The sequence below is a fragment of the Rhinopithecus bieti genome, unplaced genomic scaffold (genome assembly GCF_001698545.2).
Source record: "Rhinopithecus bieti isolate Rb0 unplaced genomic scaffold, ASM169854v2 scaffold_14229, whole genome shotgun sequence".
NCBI classification, from domain to species: domain Eukaryota; kingdom Metazoa; phylum Chordata; class Mammalia; order Primates; family Cercopithecidae; genus Rhinopithecus; species Rhinopithecus bieti.
Genome location: NW_016807978.1, coordinates 1,062,607 through 1,090,289, shown reverse-complemented (window position 1 = coordinate 1,090,289; position 27,683 = coordinate 1,062,607). Strand labels below are relative to the sequence as shown.

The window sequence follows — 27,683 nt, the reverse complement described above, 5'->3', positions numbered from 1 at the left end:
TTTGTATTTTTTTAGTAGAGACGGGGTTTCACCGTGTTAACCAGGATGGTCTCGATCTCCTGACCTCGTGATCCGCCCGTCTCGGCCTCCCACAGTACTGGGATTACAGGCTTGAGCCACCGCGCCCGGCCTATTTGCTAGACTTCTTTTCAAGATTATGTGAATCCTAGAGATACATAGTTCAAGACACAAATCAAAAGTAAAATATTAAATTTGTTTTATAATTGTTTTTGTAATTGTGCCATGTCTGCTTGCCCATGTTGTAATTTATTATTGACTTCTTTTTAATGATAGACGAATCCTTAGTACTGTGGAAAAGAGCAGACAGAAATATAAACCAGCTTCTCTCACAGTGGAATTCGTCCCTTTCTTTTATCGTAAGTAACACCTCTAATTTCTCTTGCTATGATTATCATCTTACTCTGATTACTTTTTATTCTTACTCTGATTCTGATCTTGATTCAGCTTTGTTAATTTATAAAATAAAGGTTGTAAGAACATGTCACTGGAGTAAGGTACATGATTTGTGTTTGGCTGCAATTATTGTACTTGGTTTTATTTAATGTGCTGTTCTCAAAAAAAATTTTTTTTAGAATAACAATATTTTAATGATGGTGGTATATTTTATTTTATTTAGTTACTTTTTTTTTTTTTGAGCTGGAGTCTCGCTCTGTCGCCCGGGCTGGATTGCAGTGGCCGGATCTCAGCTCACTGCAAGCTCCGCCTCCCGGGTTTACGCCATTCTCCTGCCTCAGCCTCCCGAGTAGCTGGGACTACAGGCGCCCGCCACCTCGCCCGGCTCGTTTTTTGTATTTTTTTAGTAGAGACGGGGTTTCACCGTGTTAGCCAGGATGGTCTCGATCTCCTGACCTCGTGATCCGCCCGTCTCGGCCTCCCAAAGTGCTGGGATTACAGGCTTGAGCCACCGTGCCCGGCCCTATTTAGTTACTTTTTTATTGAGACGAAGTCGCACGCTGTTGCCCCAGGCTGGAGTACAGTGGCGCGATCTCGGTTCACCGCAGCCTCCGCCTTCTGGATTCAAGCAGTTGTCCTGCTTCAGCCTCCCAAAAAGCTGGAATTACAGGCATAGGCCACCACACCCGGCTAATTTTTGTATTTTTAGTAGAGACAGGGTTTCACCATGTTGGCCAGGCTGGTCTTGAACTCTTGACCTCAGGTGATCCACGCACCTCAGCCTCCCAAAGTGCTGGGATTACAGGCATGAGCCACCGTGCCCGACCAATGGTGGTATATTTTAGAACTTCAGAATTTTTACTGAAAATAGGAAACTTGAGAGAGTTAGCCCCTATATATGTGACTTATATATGCCATCTTTCAAAAATATAGAATTTGCAGACTATAAAAGGAACACGGTGTGTTCCTTGAGTATGTATTTCCCATTCAAATTTGTCACTTAACATTTTGCCATATTTGCTTCAGTTCTTTCTTTTCCCTGTGAAATGAAACAGGACAGAAATAGTCCTTTGATTGCTTGCTGAAGATGACTACAGTACTGACTCTGCTTGACCACCAGTAGTGATACCTAGCTAACTAGGTAATGAAGCTCCACAGTAAACCATCTCTGGAAACTGGCCTCACTTATAGGATAGAGGACAGGAAACCCAGCATGCCAGTAGAACAGTATACGGTGTTTCTATTCATCAGGAGTCCTCACAGCCATCCAAGGGCTATTCTTAAGTCCTCCAAATGAGGTTATAAAATCAAATTGGTGTGTCAGGGAGCCACTTGGCTTAGAAGTAAAGTATCCCATAGAAGCCTTTGTCTCTTGTCTATATAGGTTGTGCACATATTTTGTTAATTTATCCCAAAGTATTGTATATTTTGTATGCTTTGTAAATGATTATCTTATTCATTTTTAGGGAGAGATGTGGTCTCATTCTGTTGCTCAGGCTGAAGTGCAGTAGTGCAATCATAGCTCACTATATAACCTCCAACTTGTGAGCTCAGGTGGTCCTCTCACGTCAGCCTCCCAAATATCTAAGACTATAGGCATGTGCCACTGTGCCTGGCTAATATAAACAATTTTTTTTTATGGAGACAAAGTCTCACTGTGTTGCCTAGGCTGTTCTCAGACTCCTGGCCTCAAGTGATCCTCCCACCTCAGCCTCTCAAAGTATTGGGATTACAGGTGAGAGCCACCATGCCCAGCCTGATTTGTTTTAAATTGTATTTTTCATTTTTAAAACTAGTATATAGAAATATAATTTGTTTTTGTGTATTGACTTTTATATCCTTGTTCCCACATGTAGAAGGGAAAAAATTCAGTCTTTCACCATTAAATATGATATTAGCTATATGTTTTTAAAAATAGATGCCTTTTATTAAGTAGAGGAAGTCTTATTCTAACCCTGCTTTGCTATTACTGAATGGACGTTGACTTTTTTTTTTTTAAACGTACTTTACTACATCTATTTGAGGTGCTTGTTAATTGGCAAAGTACATAGGTTGATTTTCAAATATTAAACTAACATATTTCTCGCCTGAACTACCTTTGGTTGTGATTATATAATTAATTTTTATTTGTCTCTTGCTCTCTCTCTTTTTTTTTTTTTTGAGAAACAGGGTGTTGCTGTGTTGCCCAGTCTGGAGTGCTATGGTATAATCATAGCTTACTGTAGCCTCAAACTCCTGGGTTCAAATGATTTTCTTGCCTCAGCCTCCTGAGTAGCTAGGACCACAGGATTGTACCATGATAAGCAGTGTATTAGTTTGTTCCCACACTGCCATAAAGTAATACCTGAGACTGGGGTAATTTATAAAGCAAAGAGGTTTAATTGGCTCATGGTTCCGCAGGCAATACAGGAAGCATGACAGCCTCTGCTTCTGGGGAGGCCTCGGGAGCTTTTACTCACGGCAGAAGGCGAAGCAGGAGCAGGACCAAGAGTGAGAAAGCCGGGAGGTGCTAAACACTTTTAAATGACCAGATCTCTTGAGAACTCTGTCATGAGAAAAGCACCAAAGGGATGCTGCTAAACTATTCATGAAGGATCCGCCCCCATGATCCAGTCACTTCCCACCAGGCCCCACCTCCAACGCTGGGGATTACAGTAGAACATGAGATTTGGGTGGGGGCATAGATCCAAACCATATCAGCTGGCTCATTTAACAAAATGTTTTTGTAGATATTTTGTAGATATGGTCTTGCTGTGTTGCCTCCAGACTAGTCTTGAACTCCTGGCCTCTAGTAATCCTCCTTCCTTAGTCTTCTAAAGTGCTAGGATTATAGTATATTATCCTTTTTATGTACTACTGCATTTGAATGATTTTTTTGTTTAAAAATTTTGTATCTCTGTTCAAGGACAGTAAGGGTTTCTAGGATGTTTTGCCTTATATGTCTTGTGTGGTTTTTGTCTTAGTCTGCTTTGATTGTCATAACAAAATACTGTAGACTGGGTAGCTTAAATAACAGAAATTTATTTCTCATAGTTCTGGAGACTGGAAAGTCCAGCAGGTTTTATTTTCTGGTGAGATCTGACTTTGTGGCTTGCAGATAGTCACCTTCTTGCTGTGTCCTCACATGTTGGGAAAAGACTGTTGTCTCTTCCTCTTCTTATAAAGGCACTAGTTCTCTTTGATCAAGGCTCTACTTTTATGACCTCATTTAACTTTAATCATTTATTTAAAGGCTCTATCTGTAATACAGTCATATAGGGGAGGTGTTAGGGCTTCCACATACTAATTTTGGAGATACACAGTTCACTCTATACCACTCGGTCCTTGCACCCCTGCCCAATTCATGTACTTATCACATACAGAATACATCCATTTTACCCCAACAGCCCCAAATGTTTTAACTTATTCTCACATCAACTCTGTAAGTCTAAAGTTCAAAATGTTAATTTCTAAATCTGTTACTGGTTAGACTGAAGTTACAATTCATCCTGACTCAAAATCCCTTTCCAGCTATAAACCTGTGAAAAGAAATAAGTTATATGTAACCAGAATACAACGTTGGAACAGGTTTAGGATACATATTCCCATTCCAAAAGGGAGACAGTGGAAGGAATAAAGGGGTGATAGGTCTCAGGTGAGCCTAAAACCTAGTAGGGTAAATTCTATTAGGCATTAAAGCTTGAGAATAGCCCTCTTTGGTTGATACTGTGTACTCCATGCGCACTGGTTTGCCAGTGTCACCCCCCACCCAAGGTCCCTGCAACGGCCCCACCCATAGTGCTGTCTGTGAGGGCAGCCCCACCATTGAGGCACTGGGTAGGTCATCCTGGCCCACTGAAACCTGACCTGTGGTCCTACCCTTTGAAACCAAGGAAGAGGAAACAGCCTTGCCTCCTGGGTCTTTGGTGGGAGTGGCAGCCCTCATAATCTCTGAATTGCTTTCAGAGTTTTTCTTATCACACATTCAAACCGAATAGCTTTATGGTCTGGTCTATAGAATCCAAGAAGTCCAACAGTCTACCTTCATTCCTTCCCACTTTCTCTGTCCCCTTTAGTTCAAAATGGTAGTGCCTTTTCTGGTATAATTCCATATCCATTCCTGGCCTCACTGAGCTGGCTGATTAAGTCCACTAGTTATACCCATGGTCTGTTTATCAGTCACACCCTCAGTGTTTTCTTTAGAACAAGCTTTCTTGTTTGTTTGTTTTTTGTAATTTGGATAGGCTGCGAATTTTCTAAATCTCAACTTCTGGTTCTTTTGTGTTTAACAGTTTCTTCTTCAGTTTATTTCTGTCTTCTCACATTTTAACTATAAGCAGTCAAAGGAGAAATTAAGCTGCTCCTTCAACACTTTACTTAGAAATCCCCTTAGCTAAATACCCAATTTCATTGCTTGCTGCACATTCTACCTTCCACAAAACACTAGAACACAGTTCGGCCAAGTTCTTTGCCACTTTTTAATAAGGATCGCCTTTCCAGTAGTTTTTAATAACATGCTCCTTATTTATGTTTGAGAGCTCAACAGAATTGCCCTGAAGGTCCCTATTTCCAGCATGCACCTCAAAACTCTTACAGCCTCTACCCATTACCCAGTTCTAAAGCTGCTTCTGTATTCTTAGGTCTTTGTTGTAGTAGCACTCTATTTCTTTGTAACAAAATCTGTCTTAGTCTACTTGGGCTGGTATAACAAAATACTATTGATTTGGTGGCTCAAACAACAATACTGGTCATATTAAATGAGTTAGGCAGGGTTCTGTTTTCCTCTATTTTCTGTGAGAGTTGGTTTGAGAATGCTATTATGATTTTCTTAACACTTACCAGCAGATCTGGACCTAGAGATTACCTTGTGGAAAGGTTTTGTTTTGTTTTTCATTGAGACAGAATCTTGCTATATTGCTCAGGCTCGTCTTGAATTCCTGGGCTCAAGTGATCCTTCCACCTCCGCCTCCTGAGTAGCTGGGACTATGGGCATGTACTGTTGTGTCCAATGTGAAAAGGTTTTAAATTATGGAGTAAATTTATTTACTAGATAAAGGGCTACTCAGATTTTCTATTTCTTCTTGTGTTAGTTTTTGTAATTAATGTCTTCCAAGGAATTTGTATTTTTCATCTGTATTATTGAATCTATTGGCATAAAGTTGTTCATAATATTTCTTCATGTATCCTTCCTAAATCTATGGAATCTAGATTGATGTTTCCTCTTTCATTCCTGACATTGATAATTTACATTTTTCTGTCTTCTTTTTTCTTGATTGGTCTAACTAGAGGTTTTTAAATTATATTGATCCTGGCACATGCCCATAGTCCTGGCTACTTAGGAGGCTGAGGCAGGAGGATCACCTTAGCCCAGGGGTTTGGGGCTGTAGTGCACTATGATTGTGCCTATGAATAGCCACTGCATTCCAGCCTGGGCAACATAGTGAGACCCTGCCTCTTAAAAGATTATATTGATCTTACCAGTGAACTAGCTTTTGATTTCACTGATTTTCCTCTATTGTTTATTCATTTCCTTTTTCATTATTTTTTCTATTATCTTTAATATTAACTCCCTCTTAATTGCTCTTCTTTTTCTAGCTTCTTAGGGTGAAAGTTCAATCTTTAATTAGATCTTTATTTAGACTTTTTTTCTAGAATGAGCATGAATCATTGCTTTAGTTGTGCCCCACAGATTTTGATATTTTTGTTTTAATTTTGTTAAATTAAAACAATTTTTTCTTCATTTGGTTTAAAATATTTTCAAATTCGGGAAATGTTGGTTTAAGGATACAAAATTTCAGTTAGGAAGAATAAATTCAAGAAAGCTACTACGTAACATTGTGAATGTAGTTAGTAACAACGCATTGTATACTTGAAAATGACTAAGAGTAGCTAAGAGAGAGGTTACCACAAAAAAAGTTATGTGAGGTAATGTATATGTTAGTTAGTTTGATTTAGCCACAATGTATACATATTTCAAAATACCATGTTGTTCATTATAAATGTATGCAATTTGTATTTGTCAATTAAAAAAGATTAAATTAATAAAATGAAAAGGAATGTATTGTTTAATCTGCAAGTGTTTGGGGAGTTTCCAGATCCTTTTTTCTTTCTTTCTTTCTTTTTTTATTTTTATTTTTTGACATGGGTTCTTACACTGTCACCCAGGCTGGAGTGGTACAGTGGCACGATCTTGGCTTACTGCAGACTCCACCTCCTGGGTTCAAGCGATTCTTATGTCTCAGCCTCTCGAGTAGCTGGGATTACAGGTGCCTGCCATCACACCCAGCTGATTTTTATATTTTTAGTAAATATGGGGTTTCACCATGTTGGCCAGGCTGGTCTCCAACTCCTGGCCTCAAGTGATCCACCCACCTCAGCCTCCCAAAGTGCTAGGATTACAGACACAAGCCTCCACCCCCAGCCCTTTTTTTCTTTATGGTAAAAGAAGTGTATATTTGGAATTAACCTGATGGACTCAGTTTAGATGATCCCGGTTGTGTAGGCAATATCAAAAGCCTCATAGTCCGGAGGCAGTCTAACATATGTCTTCTCTCCAGCAGGCCTGATCAGGGTATAGACCTTGGCCACATCGTTGTCATAGAGCTTCTTCATGGCCTGTCTGATCAGTTGTTGGCCTTGATATCTACAGTGAACACAGGTGTTTTGCTGTCATCTTTTTCATGGCTGACTTAGTGGCTTAAAGGGATTTTGGTGCTGGCATAGTAGTCAAGTTTGTATCTTCTCCGAGTGTTCCTCTGAGGCTGTTTGGGCTGCCTTTGGAACCATGGTGTTTTGGGCCACCAAAGGGTGGTGATGTACAGATTGTATGTGTGTGGGGGGTGGGGTGGATGCCTTTTAGCCCTGCCTTCTTGGCCTTCATAAACTTGGCTTTGGCTTTGGCTTTGGGAAGGGCAGAGACCACCTTTCTTTTAATGCCATCTTCATGAAAAGGGTCTCCAGATAATCTTTTTTTCATTACTTTCTAATATATTTCCATTATTGCAAGAGAAAATACTCTTTATGACTTCAATAATCTTAAACTCATTGAGTTGTATTTTCTTATTTAAATTTATTGAGTTCCACTTTTCATCATGAGTAACATTCCTTGCCTTGATTATATTTCTTGCCTACTTTGTCATATACTAATATAGCCACCCAGCAATCTTATGATGAGAATTTGCAATGGTATATATGTTTTTACGTCCTTTTTATGTATTATCTTTCTGTGTGTCCACTGTGGATGAATGGAACTCTGTCATCTTCTAGCTCTGTGTAAAATCAGAGAATTACTCAGCTTACAGTTTCTTTGTAGTTTTTTGCCGATCTTGTGGGATATCACGCTATTGTGTGAGGATAGACACTGAGACACAAAGTGAGCCCTGTGCATATTTCTAGAGCACTTTCTCTGTATAGCTTCCTCTACTCCAGTACTCTGCTTTACAAATTCCAGTTGCCTAGGCCTCTCTAAACTTTGATTTCTGTCTCTTCAACTCAACAAATGACTGTGTTCTTTTAAGGTTCCTCCTTTCCATGTAGTAGTTCGGAAAGTGTCTCCAAACCAGAACGGAATCTGTGTGATCCTTGTGCTTACTTTGTTTTCCTTCTCGTGTGTATCACAGTTCTGTGACCCAGTTTCTGGAACTGATTTTCTCCAGTTTTCTAGTTGTTTATAGCTGAAAGCCATGTATAGTACCAGTTATTCTCATATAGCTGGAACTTCTTAATTTTTTAATTATAAGTTTCTATCCAGGTTACCTCAAAGCTGTTTCTTTTTGGTAACATTTGTTATTGGAAATAATTTTATTGTTACAGTCTTATCCCAGTGTGTAATGACGTATGCAAAAGGGTGTTCATAACAGTATCAAAAGAAAGGGGAAAAGCATAGCAGTTTATCAAGAGAGAACTGGTTAAGTGAAGGTAACACATTGTAGCGGTGTATGCCTCTAGTCATTACAAAAAATGAATGAGGCAGATGTATCTGTTAAGATGTAATAATGTCCAGGCTGGACGCAGTGGCTTACCCTTGTACTCCCAGCACTTTGGGAGACTGAGGTGGGCAGATCACCTGAGCCCAGGAGTTTGAGACCAGCCTGGACAACATTGCAAAACCCTGTCTTGACACAAAAATACAAAAAAGTAGATGGTCATGGTAGCATGTGCCTATAGTCCCAGCTACCTGGGAGGCTGAGATGGAAGAATCACATGAGCCCAGGCAGCCAAGGATGCAGTGAGCTGTGATTGCCCTCTAGCCTGGGCAATAAAGTAAGACTCTGTCTCAAAAAAAAAAAAAAGTAGAAAGATGTAGTAATATCCAGAACGTATTAAGTTAAAAAGCAAAAAAAGTTGATGCGGGAGTATATGTATGTACTATGTACTTTTTTTTTTTGAGATGAAGTGTTGCTCTGTCACCCAGGCTGGAGTACAGTGGCACAATCTCAGCTGACTGCAACCTCTGCCTCCTGGGTTCAAGAGATTCTCCTGCCTCAGCCTCCTGAGTAGCTGGGATTACAGGTGCCTGCCACCACACCTGGCTAATTTTTGCAATTTTAGTAGAGATGGGGTTTCACCATGTTGGCCAGGCTGGTCTTGAACTCCTGACCTCAGGTGATCCACCCGCCTCGGCCTCCCAGAGTGGTGGGATTACAGGTGTGCAAGGCAGTGGTAGTGTCATGGGTTGAGGAATAGATTAAAGGGAAACTTACATTTCCTTGTCAGGTTGGTTGGTTTGTTTTTGTTTTGTTTTGTTTTTTGAGACAGAGTTTCGCTCTTGTTGCCCAGGCTGGAGTGCAATGGCGTGATCTCAGCTCACTGCAACCTCCGCCTCCCGGGTTCAAGTAATTCTCCTGCCTCAGCCTCCTGAGTAGCTGGGATTACAGGCATGTGCCACCACACCCAGCTAATTTTTTTGTATTTTTAGTAGAGACGGGGTTTCTCCATGTTGGTCAGGATGGTCTCGCCCTCCTGACCTCATGATCTGCCTGCCTTGGCCTCCCGAAGTGCTGGGATTACAGGCGTAAGCCACTGCGCCCGGCCCCTTGTCAGGTCTTTATGCTGCTTTTTCTTTGTTGTATGCATGTATAGCCTGTTTTTTTTAAAAAAATAAATAAATAAAATAAAATAATTTATACTTTTAAAAGAAAACTTACTATTGGTACCAGAATTTTAGAACATTAGCCCTGAAGTGAACTCAGGAAATCTTTTTGTTCAACTCTTTCTTTCTGTAGTGGACTAGTTATGGTCAATTTTTACTAATGAGAGGTCTGATAGTCTTAGTAAAGAGACGTCTAGGCTGGGCGCAGTGGCTCACGCCTATAACCCCAGCACTTTGGGAGGCTAAGGCGGGAAGATCACCTGAGGTCAGGAGTCCGAGATCAGCCTGGCCAACATGACGAAACACCGTCTCTACTAAAAATACAAAAATTAGCTGGGCGTGGTGGCAGGCACCTGTAATCCCAGCTACTCCAGAGGCTGAGGCAGGAGAATTGCTTGAACCTGGGAGGCGGAGATCGCAGTGTGCTGAGATCGCACCACTGCACTCCAGCCTGGGCAATACAGTGAGACTCCATCTCAAAGGAAAAAAAAAAAGAGAGACGTCTAATTTTATGCCAGGTTTGAGTTAGTTTCTAGCCCTGTCAGTTAGTAGTCATGTGACTTCAGGCAAGATACTAACTTCTGACCTTCCTTTTGCTCATTTATAAATGGGGGCCAAATATCATCCTTATATGGAGAATTATGAGAACTCAGTGAGGCAACGTGAATACCTAAAATGCTATCTGGTAGATGGCTTCTCTTTTCTTTTCCTAAGACAAAATGCATATCAACCTTGGCTTTTAACACAGATTAGCCTTTTCACAAATAGTTCTTCGCATTTGCATCAGACATTTCTTAGAGATAAATCATATTGTGAAAGACAAATTTATTTATTTATGTGTGTGTTATATTTACAGAATGTTTTCAGGAAAGTGAACATCTCAAGGAAAGTCTTAAATGTTGCTTATTGCATCTTTTTGGAGCCATTGTAGCCGGTGGGCAGGTAAGGAAAGTGTTGAAATTTAATATATACAATTATAATTAACAGTGCAAAAAGCTTTCCATGGATTCTTTAGTATGTTCTTTGTCTTTTTATAATTTCATTCACCATACAAATATTGAACTTATATATTGTAACTAATCTGCTTCTTTTATTTTCCAGAAAACCTAGGTAATATTTAGCACTGACAATAAAATTACTGAATAAATAAACAAATTTAACAATTTTTGGTATTGTAAGTTCTTATTTATGTTAGCTTTCAAGCACTAGTTTTTATTTCAGATGATAGAGGAAGTCAGCCTCATTAGTCCACTTGATGAAATGAAAGTCTCGTAGTTTGGTTTCTGAAGACACCAATTTATTCACTCTCCTGTACCTATAATACTGAATGTATTTTTGTAAGTTTATATTTTTTTTTAACAAATCCAAGTAGTGTTTTAAAATTTACAGAAAAGAATTTTTTTTTTTTTTTTTTTTTTTTTTTTTTTTTTTTTTTTTTGAGACGGAGTCTGGCTCTGTCGCCCAGGCTGGAGTGCGGTGGCCGGATCTCAGCTCACTGCAAGCTCCGCCTCCCAGGTTCACGCCATTCTCCTGCCTCCGCCTCCCAAGTAGCTGGGACTACAGGCGCCCGCCTCGTCGCCCGGCTAGTTTTTTGTATTCTTTAGTAGAGACGGGGTTTCACCGTATTAGCCAGGATGGTCTCCATCTCCTGACCTTGTGATCCCCCCGTCTCGGCCTCCCAAAGTGCTGGGATTACAGGCTTGAGCCACCGCGCCCGGCCTAGTTTTTTTTTTTTTTTAAGGTAAGCATCTAAGTGCTGTCATAAACTTTTCTGTTTTTGTTTTTCGAAATGGAGTCTCACTGTGTTTCCCAGGCTGGAGTGCAGAGGTGCAATTATTGTCTCAGTGCAACCTCTGCCTCCCAGGTTCAAGCGATCCTTCCACTTCAGCCTCCCAAGTAGCTGGGACTACAGGCACACACCACCATGCCCAATTAATTTTTGTATTTTTGGCAAACACGAGTTTTTTCCATATTGCCCAGGCTGGTCTTGAACTGCTGAGCTCAAGTGATCTACCCACCTCGGCCTCGCCAAGTGCTGGAATTACAGGCGTGAGTCCCCCATGCCCGACGACTGTCATAAACTTTGAATATAAATTCTAGTTGACAAAAGGATTATAGTTCAGAAAGTACATTCTTATATATGTGTTTTCTTAAACCACACAGTTTAGATCAGAGGTTCCTAACACTTGTACTTTTTATACCACACATCCCTTTGGCAATCTGATAAAGCCATTTGTCAGAATGTTTTAAATGCCTCAAATAAAGGAAACCAATTATACTGAAATGCAGTTACTAAAATATTAATAAAACAAATCTGTGACATAGCAATATGTGCTTCTTATAATACATTAAATTAAAAAAGCTGTAACAGCAAGTCTAGAAACTAATGTAACTTCCAAGAAGAAATTAGCATAAATGATATTTTGAGAGACTGTAACAGCTGTAATAAATGAAAATGCATGTAATTTTTACTGATGACAAAATCACAAGTTTGTTTTGTTTTGTCTGTTGTTGTTTTGAGACAGGGTTTTGTTCTGCTGCCCAGAGTGGAGTGTAGTGGCTCTATCATGGCTCACTGCAGCCTTGACCTCCTGGCTCAGTCAGTTCTCCCACTTCAGCCTCCTAAGGAGCTGGGACTGCAGGCACATGCCACCACACCCAGCTAATTTTTGTATTTTTGTAAAGACACTCTTTTGCCATGTTGCCCAGGTTGAGCAATTCCTAGCTCAAGCAACCTGCCCACTTCAGACTCCCAAAGTGCTGGGATCACAGGTGTGAGTCAACTGTGCCTAACCAACAAAATCACAAGTATTATTTCTACTACTGTGCTTTTGTTGCTTACATTTAAATTTGAAGGAAATACTCAATTTTAGTTAGAGATTAGTAGAAATTAAGATATCTATTTTTTTTCCATCCAAGTTTATAGATCTCCATAATTCCCTCCCTCTGTCCCTCTGTTTCTTTCTCTATTTTAGGTCGAAGGTTTTTACCTTCTCTTTTTTAACTACCAGTTTTTTCTTTCACATTAAACATTCTCTTATTAACATCAGTGTACTATGTTCTTAATATTGTTGAACCAAATTACATATTTAAATTATAATTTTAAAAACTTAGAAATTTGTATTTTTTAAAACTTAAGTAAATTTTATTTAAAGATACAAAATTATGCCAATAATATACTAGGCATATTACCTTATTATTTTGGGCATTTAGGAGGAAATCCTTGTCTACATTCAGGAGATCGAGACCATCCTGGCTAACACAGTGAAACCCTGTCTCTACTAAAAATACAAAAAAAATTTAGCCAGGCATGGTGGCGGGCGCCTGTAGTCCCTGCTACTCAGGAGGCTGAGGCAGGAAAATGACGTGAACCCGGGAGGTGGAGCTTGCAGTGAGCCGAGATCGTGCTCCGTCTGAAAAAAATAAAAAATAAAAAATAAAAAAAGAGTTTCCTGTCTGTTGGTACTGATGCAATTCCCCTTTCCTCCTTGTTTTTGCTCTGTTTTGTTTTCTCTCTGTATTATCATTTTCTTTTTTTCATTGAATGGCCCTTACGCTTAATGGCCTTTTAAAAAAAAATTTTATCCTTTTTACCCTTGTACCTTGTTAGCCTCCAGAGCACTACTGAAATTTCCATTTCTTTGTTTTATTTGTCCTGCCCTTTTTATTTTTTGGCAGCTAGCCAGGGTCCCTAGTTAGGTTTCCAGGTGGACTGACCTTCTCCTCTTTCCCCTAGTAGAAGAAAAGAGTCTCCTTGTAGTGAGAGGGGTGGTGACCAGAATCTTGTTTTTCAGTGTAAGTTTGCTTAATTACATTCCATTATTAGCTGATTTCCTTCATTTGGGTCATTATCTCCCCATTTCTATCATTTCTCTACTACAGTGAAAAAATGAATAAGTATACAGGAATGAAAATGGAAGTGGCATTGTTATGACTAATGTAGAAATTGATTGGATCCCCTTCTCTTTTTGAAAACAGAGACTTGTTCTTGTTAGTCCCTAGGGGTAGTCAAGCCCCAAGAGACATCCATAATGAAACCTAACACTAAAATCAAGTAGATACTGGAAGTCCAATTTATTATTTTATGTACCAAAAATCCTTGTGATCCAGGCATAGCTATAAGTGGGATTTATATCAAAGTTGGAAAGTTGTTTGTTGAATATGGCATTAGTACAAGGGTGTTTAGATGAATTGAATATATAAAGGCTAAAGAATGGTCATGATGTCATAAAGATCAGAAAAATCAAAGTCTGATTACTGGTTTCCTTTCCCAAAGCATCATATCTGGGCTTCCCATTGGCATATTTGAAACCTGTTCTGTTTTGTGTTATGTTAAAAACAAAGATTTTGGAGCCAGACTGACCTAGGTTTGAGTGTCCATCTCTAACTAGTTGTGTGACCTTGGATAAACTAATTACATATGTTTTAGTTTATTAATTTATAATACAGAAATAGTAACATGGGATATTTGTAAGGACTAAATGACATAATATATGTACAGCACTTAAAGTATTTGTACTTTTAAAAAGTAAGTAAATAACAGTTTTATCAGTTAGATCTATGATTTGCTGTATATAGCAGTTAATAAAATTAAAACAGCTTAAGTTGCTTTTCTAATTAAAAACAAAGTAATAAACAATTCACAGTTAATCTGGTGCCTCTGGGATCTTCAGGGACTCAGTTTTCTTTTGAATGTCAATCTGTCATGCTTACTATTCTGTTTCATGCTGCAAGATAGCTTCTAGAGTTCTGGCCATTATGTTCACATTTGGGGCTCTAAGATAGAGGGGGTAAAGAAGAAGGATGCAAACGGCATGTGTCAAGTTTCTTTTAAAGAGATACTGAGGCTGGGCATGGTGGATTACTCCTATAATCCCAGAACTTTGGGAGGCCGAGGTGGCAGGATCTCTTGAGCCCCAGAGTTCAAGACAAGCATGGGCAATACAGGGAGACCCTGTCTCTATAAAAAAGTTTTGTTTTTAATTAGTCAGGTATGATGGTGCACACCTGTGGTCCCAGCTACTCAGGAGGCCAAGGCAGGAGGATCACTTGAGCCTGGATAGTTGAGGCTGCAGTGAACCGTGATCATGTCACTGTATTTCAACGTGGGTGACAGAGGAAGACCTTGTCTGAAAAAATAAAAAACAAAATAAAGAGGTACTGAAAAGCTGACACTCCCTGTCTTTTAATCTAATTTGCCAAACTTGGTCATATGACTGTAGAGAAGGAAAACATGTCCACATAAAAAATGTAATATAACTTGCTTCCTTGGCCTCCTTAGCAGCAGGGGAGGCTAGGAAATGTGAATTTATTCTGGGTGGCCATGTGTGCAGGAAAACATCAGTTTCTCTGAATAAGGAACGTGAAGGAGATTGAATGTTGGGTGGGCCATTAGCAGTTTCTTCCATAGTAGTAATTATTGTTGTTGATATTATGTATTATATTGATAATTATTGGTGAAAACAGTCCTAATGGCTTAAGTGCTATTTCAGATAATTTTGCATAACTATGTTCTGTTTCATTATGTCGTAATTTGGCAATTTAGGGCAATACATATTGTTTATTTCTGTGTTTTTCTGGTCACCTTGACATATAGCTACCAATTACTTAGTGTATGGAATTTCAGAAATATGTTTGTAGAATCAAAACCAAACCAGTCATCTTATATATTTAAATCAGTTGTGATGGATTTTCTGTAACCAACCTGAAAATCTGAGAGACACTTAATCGATTTGAGGTTGTTTTTTATTTGTTTCATTTTGCCTAAGAAATCCAGGTTTAGGCAGTTCTGGGCTGGTACAGTAACTCAATAAGAACATCAAGGACTGAGGTCCTTCAATATTCCTATTCTTTCTGTAGCCTGCTACTTTAATCTTGGACTTATCTCTTCATGATATAAAGGTGGCTGCAAGCATTATGTCTACATTCTAGGCAGGAAAAGGTGAAAGTCTCAAGGGCAAAGGGTCCTTCCCTTTTTATTTATAAAGTGATACCCTCTTCATAGTCTACTACCGTATGTCCTTAACCAGAACTATATCCCATGGCTACCCTTAGCCACAAGAGAGAGTGTAAAGTGAGTTTTCTGAGAGGAAGGGAAGATTTAATATGTATGAACCACTAGCAGTGTCTATTATAGTATCTGTTACAAATTTTTATGTGTTTATTTACTAAAAGAAAAGGTTGCCTGCAGATGTATTAAATTCTCATTGTTGCAAACATACAGAACTCTTCATTAGGTTTAGTTTTCATTTTTATTGTCTCTAATATTTCAGAGGAATGCTTTGCAAGCAATTTCTCCAGCCACTATGGAAGTTCTTATGCGAGTTTTGGCAGATTGTGATTCCTGGGAGGATGGAGATCCTGAAGAAGTGGGTAGGAAGGCAGAACTAACTCTAAAGTGCCTTACGGAAGTGGTACATATCCTTCTCAGTAGCAATTCTGATCAGCGTCAAGTGGAAACCAGTACTATTCTGGAGAACTATTTTAAATTGCTAAATTCAGATCATTCAGCTTTACCTAATCAAAGAAGGTCCAGACAGTGGGAAAACCGATTTATTGCTCTACAGATGAAAATGCTGAGTAAGTATTACATAATGACAACTGTTTCTGAGTCTGTTTTTAATTTTCATATCTACCACTTTCTCTTGAAATACAAGGCCATTGTGTGGAAAGCATTGATTGTTTAATTCAGATATCATGTGAATGCTTAGACTTTGACTTCAAAATAATTTATATAGAATTGATGTGTTTGTTACAGCCTCTTTGCTTTAACAATAACAAAGTCAAGTCTCTATATTGTTTTGACAGTGTAATCTCCTAAATGCATCAATGTTAAAAAGAAAATTAGCTATGACTTTGAAATTCTAGGAAAAGTAAATTTTCAGAAAGCACCATTTGTAGTAACCTCTGGTAAAGAGTCCCATACAATCAATTTTGTATGCGCCTCTATAACATCTCTGTAGAGGTCACTTCAAAAATCTGCCCTTTCTCTAGAGGGCATCTGTTTTTGTTTCTTTTTTTCCTCAGAGCCTCTGTGTGTGTGTATGTGTGTGTGTGTGTGTGTTTGTGTGTTTGTGTTTCTCTTCCCTTCTCTTTGTGTTGGTTGTTTTGTGTCATTCTGCATATTTATCTCTGTCTCTCTGCTCTGCAAGCTCCTTCACCAATATATTGTGATTTCTTATTGTATTCCTTTGTAAGGTTGTTAAATACAGATGTTATTAACTGATAGTTCCTTATAGAAATAAAATGTTTTAATTAGCACTAAACTAGGAAATTCAGATAGTAAAAAGAAAATTCTTTATATCCTGCCACCCACTCATAGCCAACATTAATGGTTTGGTGTATAGCTTCTAAAGGCATAAAAATGCTTTTATGTGTTTTTTTGTGTTAGTGTCATTTAAAAAATACTGAACATCAAAATTGTTTTAAAATTAAAAGAAAATGATTAGAGTAAATGTTTGTATGATCCCAAATTTTCACTTTTACATGGATGATTTTCTTTTTATTTTCCTAGATACCATCACAGCCATGTTAGATTGTACAGATAGGCCTGTTCTTCAGGCCATTTTTCTTAACAGCAATTGCTTTGAACATCTCATACGACTGCTACAGAACTGCAAGGTATTTTTCTATTATTGTTGTTTTGATTTTAAGAAGCTATTTTTTGTTTTGTTTTAATTCACATTTGAACATATTTTACTAATTTTATACTTAATCTCTGTTTGCATTTAATTACATAACCAAGTTTTATCTTGAATTGAAACTAGTATTAAATCACTCATAATTGTCTAAATACTTTAAAGGTAGTCAAACTGGAATTTCTTTGTATGGGAAGAATTTCAGTTCATGAAGTATATTATTTTCATTCCATCCAGAAATATCCTTGAGGCCCTTTAAGTAATTAGTTGCTTCGGAGCTCTACTATTTGTGTCTGAATGTACTAAGACGAGTCTTTGAAAAACAGTTGTTTCTCATGGAAACACTGTCTTCTACCACAGTTCGTAGACCCCAAGTTACATATCCTATAAATACAGGCCACTGATTATAGGGAGTATTATATAAAACATGTGGATTGCTTGGTGCAAACGTATTACTCCAACTCAAATTATATGTCATTCACTGAATAATGTTTTTGTATAAGAAATAGCTTCTTTTTTTTTTGAGATGGAGTCTCGCCCTGTTGCCAGGCTGGAGTGCAGTGGTGCAATCTGCAACCTCCACCTCCTGGGTTCAAGCAATTCTCCTGCCTTAGCCTCCTAAGTAGCTGGGATTACAGGCACGCACCACCATGCCCAGCTAATTTTTTGTATCTGTAGTAGAGATGGGGTTTCACCATGTTGGCCAGGATGGTCTCCATCTCTTGACCTTGTGATCTACCCACCTCGGCATCCCAAAGTGCTGGGATTATAGGCGTGAGCCACCGCACCTGGCCAAGACATAACTTTTTAATTAAATGATTTATTTAACCAATATTTATTATGTGCCAATTGTGTATCAGACACTTTTCTTTTGAGGTCACAAAATATATGTTGTCTTCATAATGACTATAAATTAGGCAAGAAGTTTCAGAGCGAGAGTTTCAGTTTAGTTCTTTTTGACTTCATGACCATTGTTCCTAACTTTTACACTATGTAATGACCCAAATGACGATTTTGGGTGTTTATTTCCATTCTTCTCTCCAAATATGTGATATTTTTGCATAATTTAAATAAAATTCATAAATGATTTGGTGCCCTTTCAGGGTCAAATAACATTTTTTATTACAATTAAAGTAATACATACTCATTGCAAATGGAAATGTTGATAGCATATTGATTCTCCCATACAGTAATAAATATATTAATTCCAAAATTGTTGCTCATAGATGAAAACTGGTAATTCCCATATTTCCTAATGTAAAAATATATATTTCTATTAATGAAAAAGATCCCACATCAAGCTGAATAATATCAATAGGATACTTCTGTAAATATGGTTTTGATAGTTCAAAATCATATTATAACACTAATACAGACAGAATTTTGAAGCAACTAACTACTTGATAACCTTTCCATTATCAGTGTTAACCTTTTCTGCAGTTGTTCAGAGGTTGTGGAAGTTAATGCAGACTTGTAGAAACTTTATTATGTTTGTAAGTGAATTTTGCACAATGTACAATTGTATTTTGTAGCAAAACAGAATTTTGATGCCAAAATATGAAATATAGAGAACAGACTTCTTGAAACATTAAAAAAAAATTTGTTTCTGAAATTTCAACACACTCATCTTTTCTACATTCATCTTTTTTGCTGTGTATCACTGTGGCCACTCTTTAGTCTTTCTAGAATATTACCCTTTCTAAAAATACTGGCACTCCCTGTTTGGTTCTAGGCTCTTTTTTCCAACCTTTTTTTTTTTTTTTTTTTTTTTGAGATGGAGTCTCGCTATGTCGCCCAGGCTGGAGTGCAGTGGCGCAATCTCAGCTCACTACAAGCTCCGCCTCCTGGGTTCACGCCATTCTTCTGCCTCAGCCTCCCAAGTAGCTGGGACTACAGGCGCCCGCCACCACGCCCGGCTAATTTTTTGTATTTTCTTTTTAGTAGAGACAGGGTTTCACTGTGTTAGCCAGGATGGTCTCGATCTCCTGACCTCCTGATCCACCCGCCTCGGCCTCCCCAAGTGCTGGGATTACAGGCGTGAGCCACTGCGCCCGGCCTTTCCAACCTTTTTTAGTTTGCTTATCCTTTGGATGTCTCAATTTTGGATGTGTAGCTTTAGATATCATCTATAATACCCAAATTTCTTCCTGTTAGTTCAGCTCTGTTGAGGAATCCACTTGAATGTCTCTCAAAAATCTTAAATTTGCCACATCTAAAATGGAACAGTTCATCCCTACTCTTTTGTCTCCTCTTTCTTATTCCTACAGCTGCTTAAGTCGCTCAGGCTAGAGTGTGGTGGTATGATCTCAGCTCACTGCAGATTACAGGTGCCCGCCACCACGCCTGGCTAATTTTTGTATTTTTAGTAGAGAAGGGGTTTCACCATGTTGACCAGGTTGGTCTCGAACTCCTGACCTCAGGTTATCAGCCTGCCTCAGCCCCTAGAAGTGCTGGGATAATAGGCGTGAGCCACCATGCCCAGCCTGCTTTTCCTATATTTTTAATTTAAGTCAAAGGCACCGTTATCTACCCAGTTTCTCAAAGGAGAAACTTGGAAATCAGTCTCGACTTTTCCTGATCTCTCATCTCCCACATCTGCTTATGTCACCAAAGTTGACAATTTCATTTTTCAAACATTTCTCAAATACAGCCTTTTATTCCCACTGTCATTGCTTTATTTCAGGCTTTAATTTTTTTGCCAGATTATTGCAACATTTTGTTGTTTTCTCCTTTTTCACTCTTTTTTTTGAGACAGTCTTGCTCTGTCACCCAGGCTAGAGTGCAGGCGAAGCCTCTGCTCACTGCACCACCTCCCGGGTTCAAGAAATTCTCCTGCCTCAGCCTCCCAAGTAGCTGGGATTATAGGTGCCCGCCACCACGCCCGGCTAATTTTCATATTTTTAGTAGATACGGGGTTTCGCTACCTTGGCCAGGCTTGTCTGGAACTCCAGACCTCGTGATTCGCCCGCCTTGGCCTCCCAAAGTGCTGGGATTACAGGCGTGAACCACCGTACCCAGCCCGTTTTCACCCTTATCCTCTTCTACACTGAAGCCAAAACTGTCTTTTTGATACATCAACGTTATCATATCAATCCTTTGCTTAAGATGTTTTCCCAAACTATGAAAAATTCTAGTGATTTTAAAATATCCATACCATGACTTGTACAAGGCTCTAAGACATCTGACTCAAGGCCTGCCTCTTAAGCCTTTCTTACAAAGACCCTACATGTTTTCTTATTCATGCTTTTTAAATCTATCTCCTTGATGCTTTTATAGCTACTTGAAATCATTTCTTTTTTACTCTTTTAAAAAATCACTACATAATATTTTCTGATGCTGGTGGGTCTAGATGGATACATATTATTATCTTTTACAAGTCTGTGGGGTGACAAACGTTTTGTGTTTCATACTCAACTGTGGTCTATTTGAAGGCAAGCAGGCTGACTTTAATCTCTTTTCTCCCATCATTAGGTATTTGGCACTCAGTAGAAACTTAATAAATAAAATTGAATTGATTAAATTTGCGGTTGGTTGCCTAGCACAACAGGATTATGCTAGGGTAGGGGAGCAGAATAAATATCAAAAGCAAAATGTGTTTGGTTTAAAAATTTGCTTGGCTGCACAACTCTGCCAAAGAAGGGGCATAAAAATGCTTTTCCTCTTCCCTTTTCATCTTTACTTTATAGCCAGTATTTTAGAATCTAAAACTCAGGCTTATTTTAAAAGTATTAGAACAGCTACATCATGTATTATAAAAGATAAACTCCAATGGGACACTACCCTCCTTTTATGTATAACTACGTTACAAATTTTAAATTATTATGATATGTATTGGAATATGATTAATTTGAAATTTAGGATTCATTACAATTTTTTTCACTACCGATAAGTCTTACTCATTGTATCTTCCCAGGGAAAGGAGGAGGAAAGGGAAAAGAGTCAGCATGTGTATTGCAAAATGATTAGGAAATGGGAAAGAAAGTATCCAGTACAGCAAAATCAACTATCAAATAAACCCCTCAGTGATGGGGTCACCAAAACCCAAAGGAGCTCAGTCTCCTGCAGTTAAGGAATGAGGGGAAGGGATCAGGAAAAGAACACACTGGTACTCTCCCTCTTTCCCCATAAATTCAAGATTTCACACAAAGCTTTCGTTTCTAGTAGTAAACATGGAGTTATATCCTTCTATCTCCTGTTAAACAATCTTGTGACCACTTTGACCTAAGTTTCTTTTACCCCCATAAAATTTCCAGAGTGACTTGGATATGCATTCATATTCCCTTTCTTGCCCTCCCGACCCCGCTTTCTACATGGAAGGCCCCCAATTGTTTCTGTCTGCTTTAAGATTAAAGATTAAGTAGGTTCGATCCATCCAAAATACAGCAGTGTCCTAAGTATTTGACATGAATCACATCAAGAAAAGGTCTTGACTTGCGAGACTGGGAACTAGGGATGGAGAGTCCCTAGCTGCTTCTGGATGTTTGCATAAATTATTTAAGAATTGCAGAGATACCCCAAGAATTAACCATGTATATGTGTGGGTGAATAGGTTTCTTTTGGAGTAGGGGAATATAAAAGAGGGCAGAGTAGGAGACAAGTTTTCAGGACAAAAGATCTGGTCCAGTAGGTAACAGGGTAAAGAGAACAGAAAAGAAAGGATGGTTCAAGATTCTTACTTTAGGCCAGACGCGGTGGCTCACACCTGTAATCCCAGCACTTTGGGAGGCTGAGGCAGGCAGATCACCTGAGGTCAAGAGTTTGAGACCAGCCTGGCCAACATGGCGAAACCCCGTCTCTATTAAAAATACAAAAATTAGCCAGACATGGTGGCATGCTCCTATAATCCCAGCTATTCGGGAAGCTGAGGCAAGAGAATCACTTGAACCCAGGAGGTGGAGGTTGCAGTGAGCCGAGATCATCCCACTGCACTCCAGCCTGGGCGACAGAGTTAAGACTCCATCTCATAAATAAATAAATAAATAAATAAACAAATAAATAAAAGATTCCCACTTTGTTTCAAGTCTTTTTGCCTGTTGCAGAAAAGATGTCAAAGATGGTTTAGCTATTTTCTCTCAATACAAAGAAGAAGCTTGTAAACAGTAAAACCCTAAAGGAATATGAAGAGAAACCAACACATATTTGCCATCTAGCGATCACTAACTCAGCGAAGTCCTCTGAAGTTCAAACAAATACAATAACTAGAGGCAGGTAGCATTTAAGAGAGACAAGAACCTAGGATCAGACACACACCACAAAATTAGGGGTCAGTTTAACAAACCTAAGCTCTAAAATACAAAAGAAGCATATTCAGCTTCGTAAATCTTAAGGGTCAGTCTTATGTTACAATTTGAAACCACATTTTAAAGACAATTACTTCTTTTTGCAGAATCAAATGTTTTCACCATTTTTCTCTAGGACATCGTGGATGTTGCAGTAGAGGAAATGCCTGTGTTCAGATGAATAAATTTACTCAATCTCTGCTTTTGTCTCTTTTCTGAAAGTGATTCTTTTCATTTTCTGTTTTAACCTTAAAAGAATAAAATTTAATTGATTAGAAATATTTTCCTTTGCCATTCTGAGAAAATGTTTTAAAGTCAAATTTCAGAAAAATCTTTCTTTAACAATGAACATATCTTGCATCAGCTACTGATGGGGCATAATTTTAAAATAGGCATATTGAAGTTTATTTTCTGATACATGGATTGATATTTTAAAGGCATATTTAAATTAATTATTATCCACATAACTGGCTTGAATGTTTGGCTGTAATTTATTTCACCTTACAAGCTCTCATGTAAGAAATGGCACATCTTTAAAAAAAACTTTTTTTTATAGATTTAGGAGGTATAATGGCAGTTTCATTACATGGATATATTCCCTGAACTCTAGCTTTTTAGTGTACCCATTGCCCAAATACTGAACATTATATCCAATAGATAATTTTTCAACCTGGAGCCTCCTTTCGCCCTACCTTTCAGAGTCTCCAGTGTCTGTTATTCTACTTTGTATGTTCAAGCATACCCATTGATTAGCTCCCACTTATAACTAAGAGCATCCAGTAGAAGTAGCATTTTTTTTGTTTGTTTTTTTGTTTTGTTTTGTTTTGTTTTTTAGACGGAGTCTCGCTCTGTCGCCCAGGCTGGAGTGCAGTGGCCGGATCTCGACTCACTGCAAACTCCGCCTCCCGGGTTTACACCATTCTCCTGCCTCAGCCTCCCGAGTAGCTGGGACTACAGGTGCCTGCCACCTCACCCGGCTAGATTTTTTGTATTTTTTACTAGAGACGGGGTTTCACCGTGTTAGCCAAGATGGTCTCCATCTCCTGACCTTTTGATCTGCCTGTCTCGGCCTCCCAAAGTGCTGGGATTACAGGCTTGAGCCACTGCGCCGGGCTGAAGTAGCATTTTTTTACTTTTAAGATAAAGCTTAGTTTTTCTCATTATGAAAATGTTCTTTTGTTTTATAGGAAAAAAGGTAAATATAGAAAATAAAATAAATTATATATGATTATTTCTAGTCTGTAGACATTTTTAAAGTCTTTTTAAAAATAATTGTGGGGCTAGGCGCGGTGGCTCATGCCTGTAATCCCAGCACTTTGGGAGGCCGAGGCGGGTGGATCAGTTGAGGTCAGGAGTTTGAGACTAGCCTGGCCAACATGGTAAAACCCCGTCTCTACTGAAAATACAGAAAAATTAGCCAGGTGTCATGGTGCATGCCTGTAATCCCAGCTACTTGGGAGGCTGAGGCAAGAGAATCGCTTGAACCCAGGAGACAGAGGTTGCAGTGAGCCTAGATCACACCACTATACTCCAGCCTGGGCAACAGAGTAAGACTCTGTATAAAATAAAATAAAATAAAATAAAATAAAATAACATAACATAACATAACATAAAATAAAATAACATAACATAACATAAAATAAAATAAAATAAAATAGTTAAAAATAGTTAAAAATAGTTTAAAATGTTAAAAAATGTTAAAATTATATAATATAAAAAGTTAGCATCTTGACCATTTTTTATTGTATACTTCAGTGGTGTTAAATACATTTACATTATTGTGCAGCCCATCTCCAGAACTCTTCATCTTGTAAAATGGAAACTCTATACCCATTAAACAGCTGCCTGGTTTCCCCTCTCCTCAGCCCCTGGAAACCACTATTCTACTTTCTGTGTCTATGAATTTGACTACTCTAGATATCTCATAAAGTTGGAATCATATAGTATTTGTTCTTCTATGCCTTATTTCACTTAGCATAATATTCTCAAGATTCATCCATGTTGTAGCATGTGTCAGAATTTTCTTCCTTTCTAACATTGAATAATATTCCATTGTATGTAAATACCACATTTTGCTTATCCATCAGTGGACATTTGGGTTACGTCCACCTTTTGGCTACTGCTGTGAATGTGGGTATACAAATATCTCTTCAAGGTATCATTTTCAGTTCTTTTGGGTATATACTCAGAAGTAGGATTATTAGATATATGATAATTCACTTTTGAATATTTTTTGAGGAACTTTTATGTTGTTTTCCATAGTAAGTACCATTTTACATTCTTAACAATAGTGCACAAAGTTTCCAATGTCTACGCATCCCTGCCAGCACTGGGTGGTGTTTTTTTTTTTTCTTTTTTGATGGTAGTGATCCTAATGGATATGAAGTAGTATTTCATTGTGTTTTTGATTTGCCTTCACTAATGATTAGTGATATTGAGCATCCTTTTTGTGTGCTTATTGGCCATTTGTATATCTTTTTTGGAGAGACGTCTATTCAAGTCCTTTGCCTATTTTAAAATCAGATTTGTTATTGTCTTGTTGATTTGTGAAGTCTTTTTTGTTATGCATTGTTAACACTAGTGTGAGCACTTGATGCATATAATTTTGTACTTTTGTTTCATTTAAGATATTTCATTATTTTCATGTGCCATAATTTTAATGTCTACATAATATTGTATTAAGTGGATGTACCATAATTTACTTAACTCCACCCTGCTAGTGGAAACTTAATTTGTTTCCAGAATGTAATTTTACTTCCAGTAGAATTACTAGGTCATAGGACATACACTTTTCTTATTTGTTTTTTAAATTAAGGAGCAGAACATTGTGTAAAACAAGTTGTAACTCATTGAAAATATAGAAAAGTAGAAAATAGCAGAAATATGGTTAAGGTTCTTAATATATATGCAATTTGCTTTTGAATTTTTTTTTTTACTAATTTATACATGTAGCAGCAATGTGGAAGAGTACATAACTAAGCTGGGCACAGTGGCTCATTCCTGTAATCCCAGCACTTTGGGAAGCCGACATGGGCAGATCATGAGGTCAGGAGTTCAAGACCAGTCTGCCAATATGGCGAAACCCCATCTCTACTAAAAAAAAAAAAAAAAAAAAAAAAAAAAATTAGCTGGTGTGGTGGTGTGTGCCTGTAGTCCCACCTGCTCAGGAGGCTGAGGCTGAAGAATTGCTTGAACCCAGGAGGTGGAGGCTGCAGTGAGCCGAGATCGTGCCACTGCACTCCAGCCTGGGCAACAGAGTGAGACTCTGTCTCAAAAAAAAAAATAAAGAGTATATAGGATATTTCCATGTATCATGATGGTATCAGAAAGGAGAGCTTCCTATAAAGCCTTTGTAAATGAAACTACTTCAAAGAGCTTTTACCTTTCTATTTGAGGTATTCTTTTCATTGATTTCTTGCTGAAAAATACCAGGGGTTAATTCTATGAGAGTAATTCAGAATAAAGGTTTTAGTATCAACTCCTTGAATTTTTTCATACTATTTTGAGGGATATCTCTGAAAGCATTTATGTCACTTCATTGCAGTAAAGAACAGCATCAAAATCAAATAGTAAAGAATATATTGATGAAGTAAATTGTTATAAAGACAAATTCAGTGATAAAGGCAACATCTCACATGTGTAAAGAATCTGCTAATCGGCTGGACACGGTGGCTCACACCTGTAATCCCAGCACTTCGGGAGGCCGAGGCAGGCGGATCACGAGGTTAGGAGATCGAGACCATCCTGGCTAACACAGTGTAACCCTGTCTGTACTAAAAATATGAAAAATTAGCCAGGCGTGGTGGCACGTGCCTGTAGTCCCAGCTACTTGGGAGGCTGAGGCAGGAGAATCACTTGAACCCAGGAGGCAGAGGTTGACAGCCTGGGTGACAGAGCGAGACTCCGTCTAAAAAAAAGAAAAAAAAGAGTCTGCTTTGTAGGGTCATCTCTAGGATACAATATAGTTCCTACTAAAATTTATTAGCATTGGTTTTTCTTCAGTATATGAAACTCAGATATAACAAATTTCTGATATGAATAATATCTTTTTTAAAAATACAAAACTGTTTGTCATAAGTATCATGATGGTGAGCTAATATTTGTTCTTTATAGGCCAAAGTTTCTTAAAATTTATATCTGGAATCATGACCTTTAAAAGTTAATTATTTGATACCACCTATCACATTTTGTTTTGAAATAAAAATGCTGGAGAAGAAATCCCTTTAAAGAGGGAAAACCAGCTGGGCATGGTGGCTTATGCCTGTAATCCCAGCATTCTGGAAGGCCGAGGCGGGTCAATCACTTGAGGTCAGGAGTTCGAGACCAGCCTGGCCAACATGGCAAAACCCCATCCCTACTAAAAATACAAAAATTAGCTGGGCATGGTGGTGCACATCTGTGATCCCAGCTACTAGGGAGGCTGAAGAATCATTTGAACCTGGAGGGTGGAGGTTGCAGTGAGCCATCAAACCACTGCACTTCAGCCTGGGTGACAGAGCAGGACTCTGTCTCAAAAAAACAAAAACAAACAAAAAATGGGGAAAACCAAGCTTTGGGACCTGGGCCTTCCCTGCTGGCAGTAATAGTCTTCCTTATTTCTGGAATATTTTTTGGTCAGAATCACTTTAGATTTATCACTATACATTGAAGCCATTAAGTCTTCACAACAAAGGGGAATCTTTGAAAGAAGCTTTTAAACTTCTTCATTATACAAATAAGGAAAAATGTCCTGAGGCATTAAATGATTAGCCCAAGGTCAACACTAATAATTGATAGAGGTGGAATTTCTAACCCAGGTTTTCTTACCCTAAGTCCATTGTAATATATAATTTTCTAATTGTATTACTGGAACTTAAGGTCACTGTTTAGTCAGTAGGAAAAAATGTTTTCTGTATATTAAATATACGAAAATCAAAGGTTTTATTGATATAAAAACATTTTATGGAAATAGTTGATATGATTCCTGAATATATAAAAATCTTTGAAATATTATGAAAACCTAAGTCCCCAAATATATTGCATGATGCCATAGATGTCCATGGTTGCTTTGTTTAAATTATTTGTTTGTTAGTAAAGAATGAATCCTTTATGTTCTTTTTTTATAGCAGCATATAGAATATACTATATAGTGGCCGGGCGCGGTGGCTCAAGCCTGTAATCCCAGCACTTTGGGAGGCCGAGATGGGCGGATCACAAGGTCAGGAGACCATCCTGGCGAACACTGTGAAACCCCGTCTCTACTAAAAAAATACAAAAAACTAGCCGGGCGAGGTGGCGGGCGCC

General features: G+C 38.3%; 1 protein-coding gene across 1 annotated transcript in view; it reads left to right on the top strand.

The window, feature by feature from the left end:
• Positions 1–27,683, top strand: part of NBEAL1 (neurobeachin like 1) — a 209,236-nt gene that overhangs the window by 63,036 nt on the left and 118,517 nt on the right. The window contains 4 exon segments of the mRNA XM_017884366.1: positions 295–377; positions 10,341–10,426; positions 15,757–16,063; positions 16,998–17,104. Coding sequence (XP_017739855.1) covers positions 295–377; positions 10,341–10,426; positions 15,757–16,063; positions 16,998–17,104 — 583 coding nt within the window.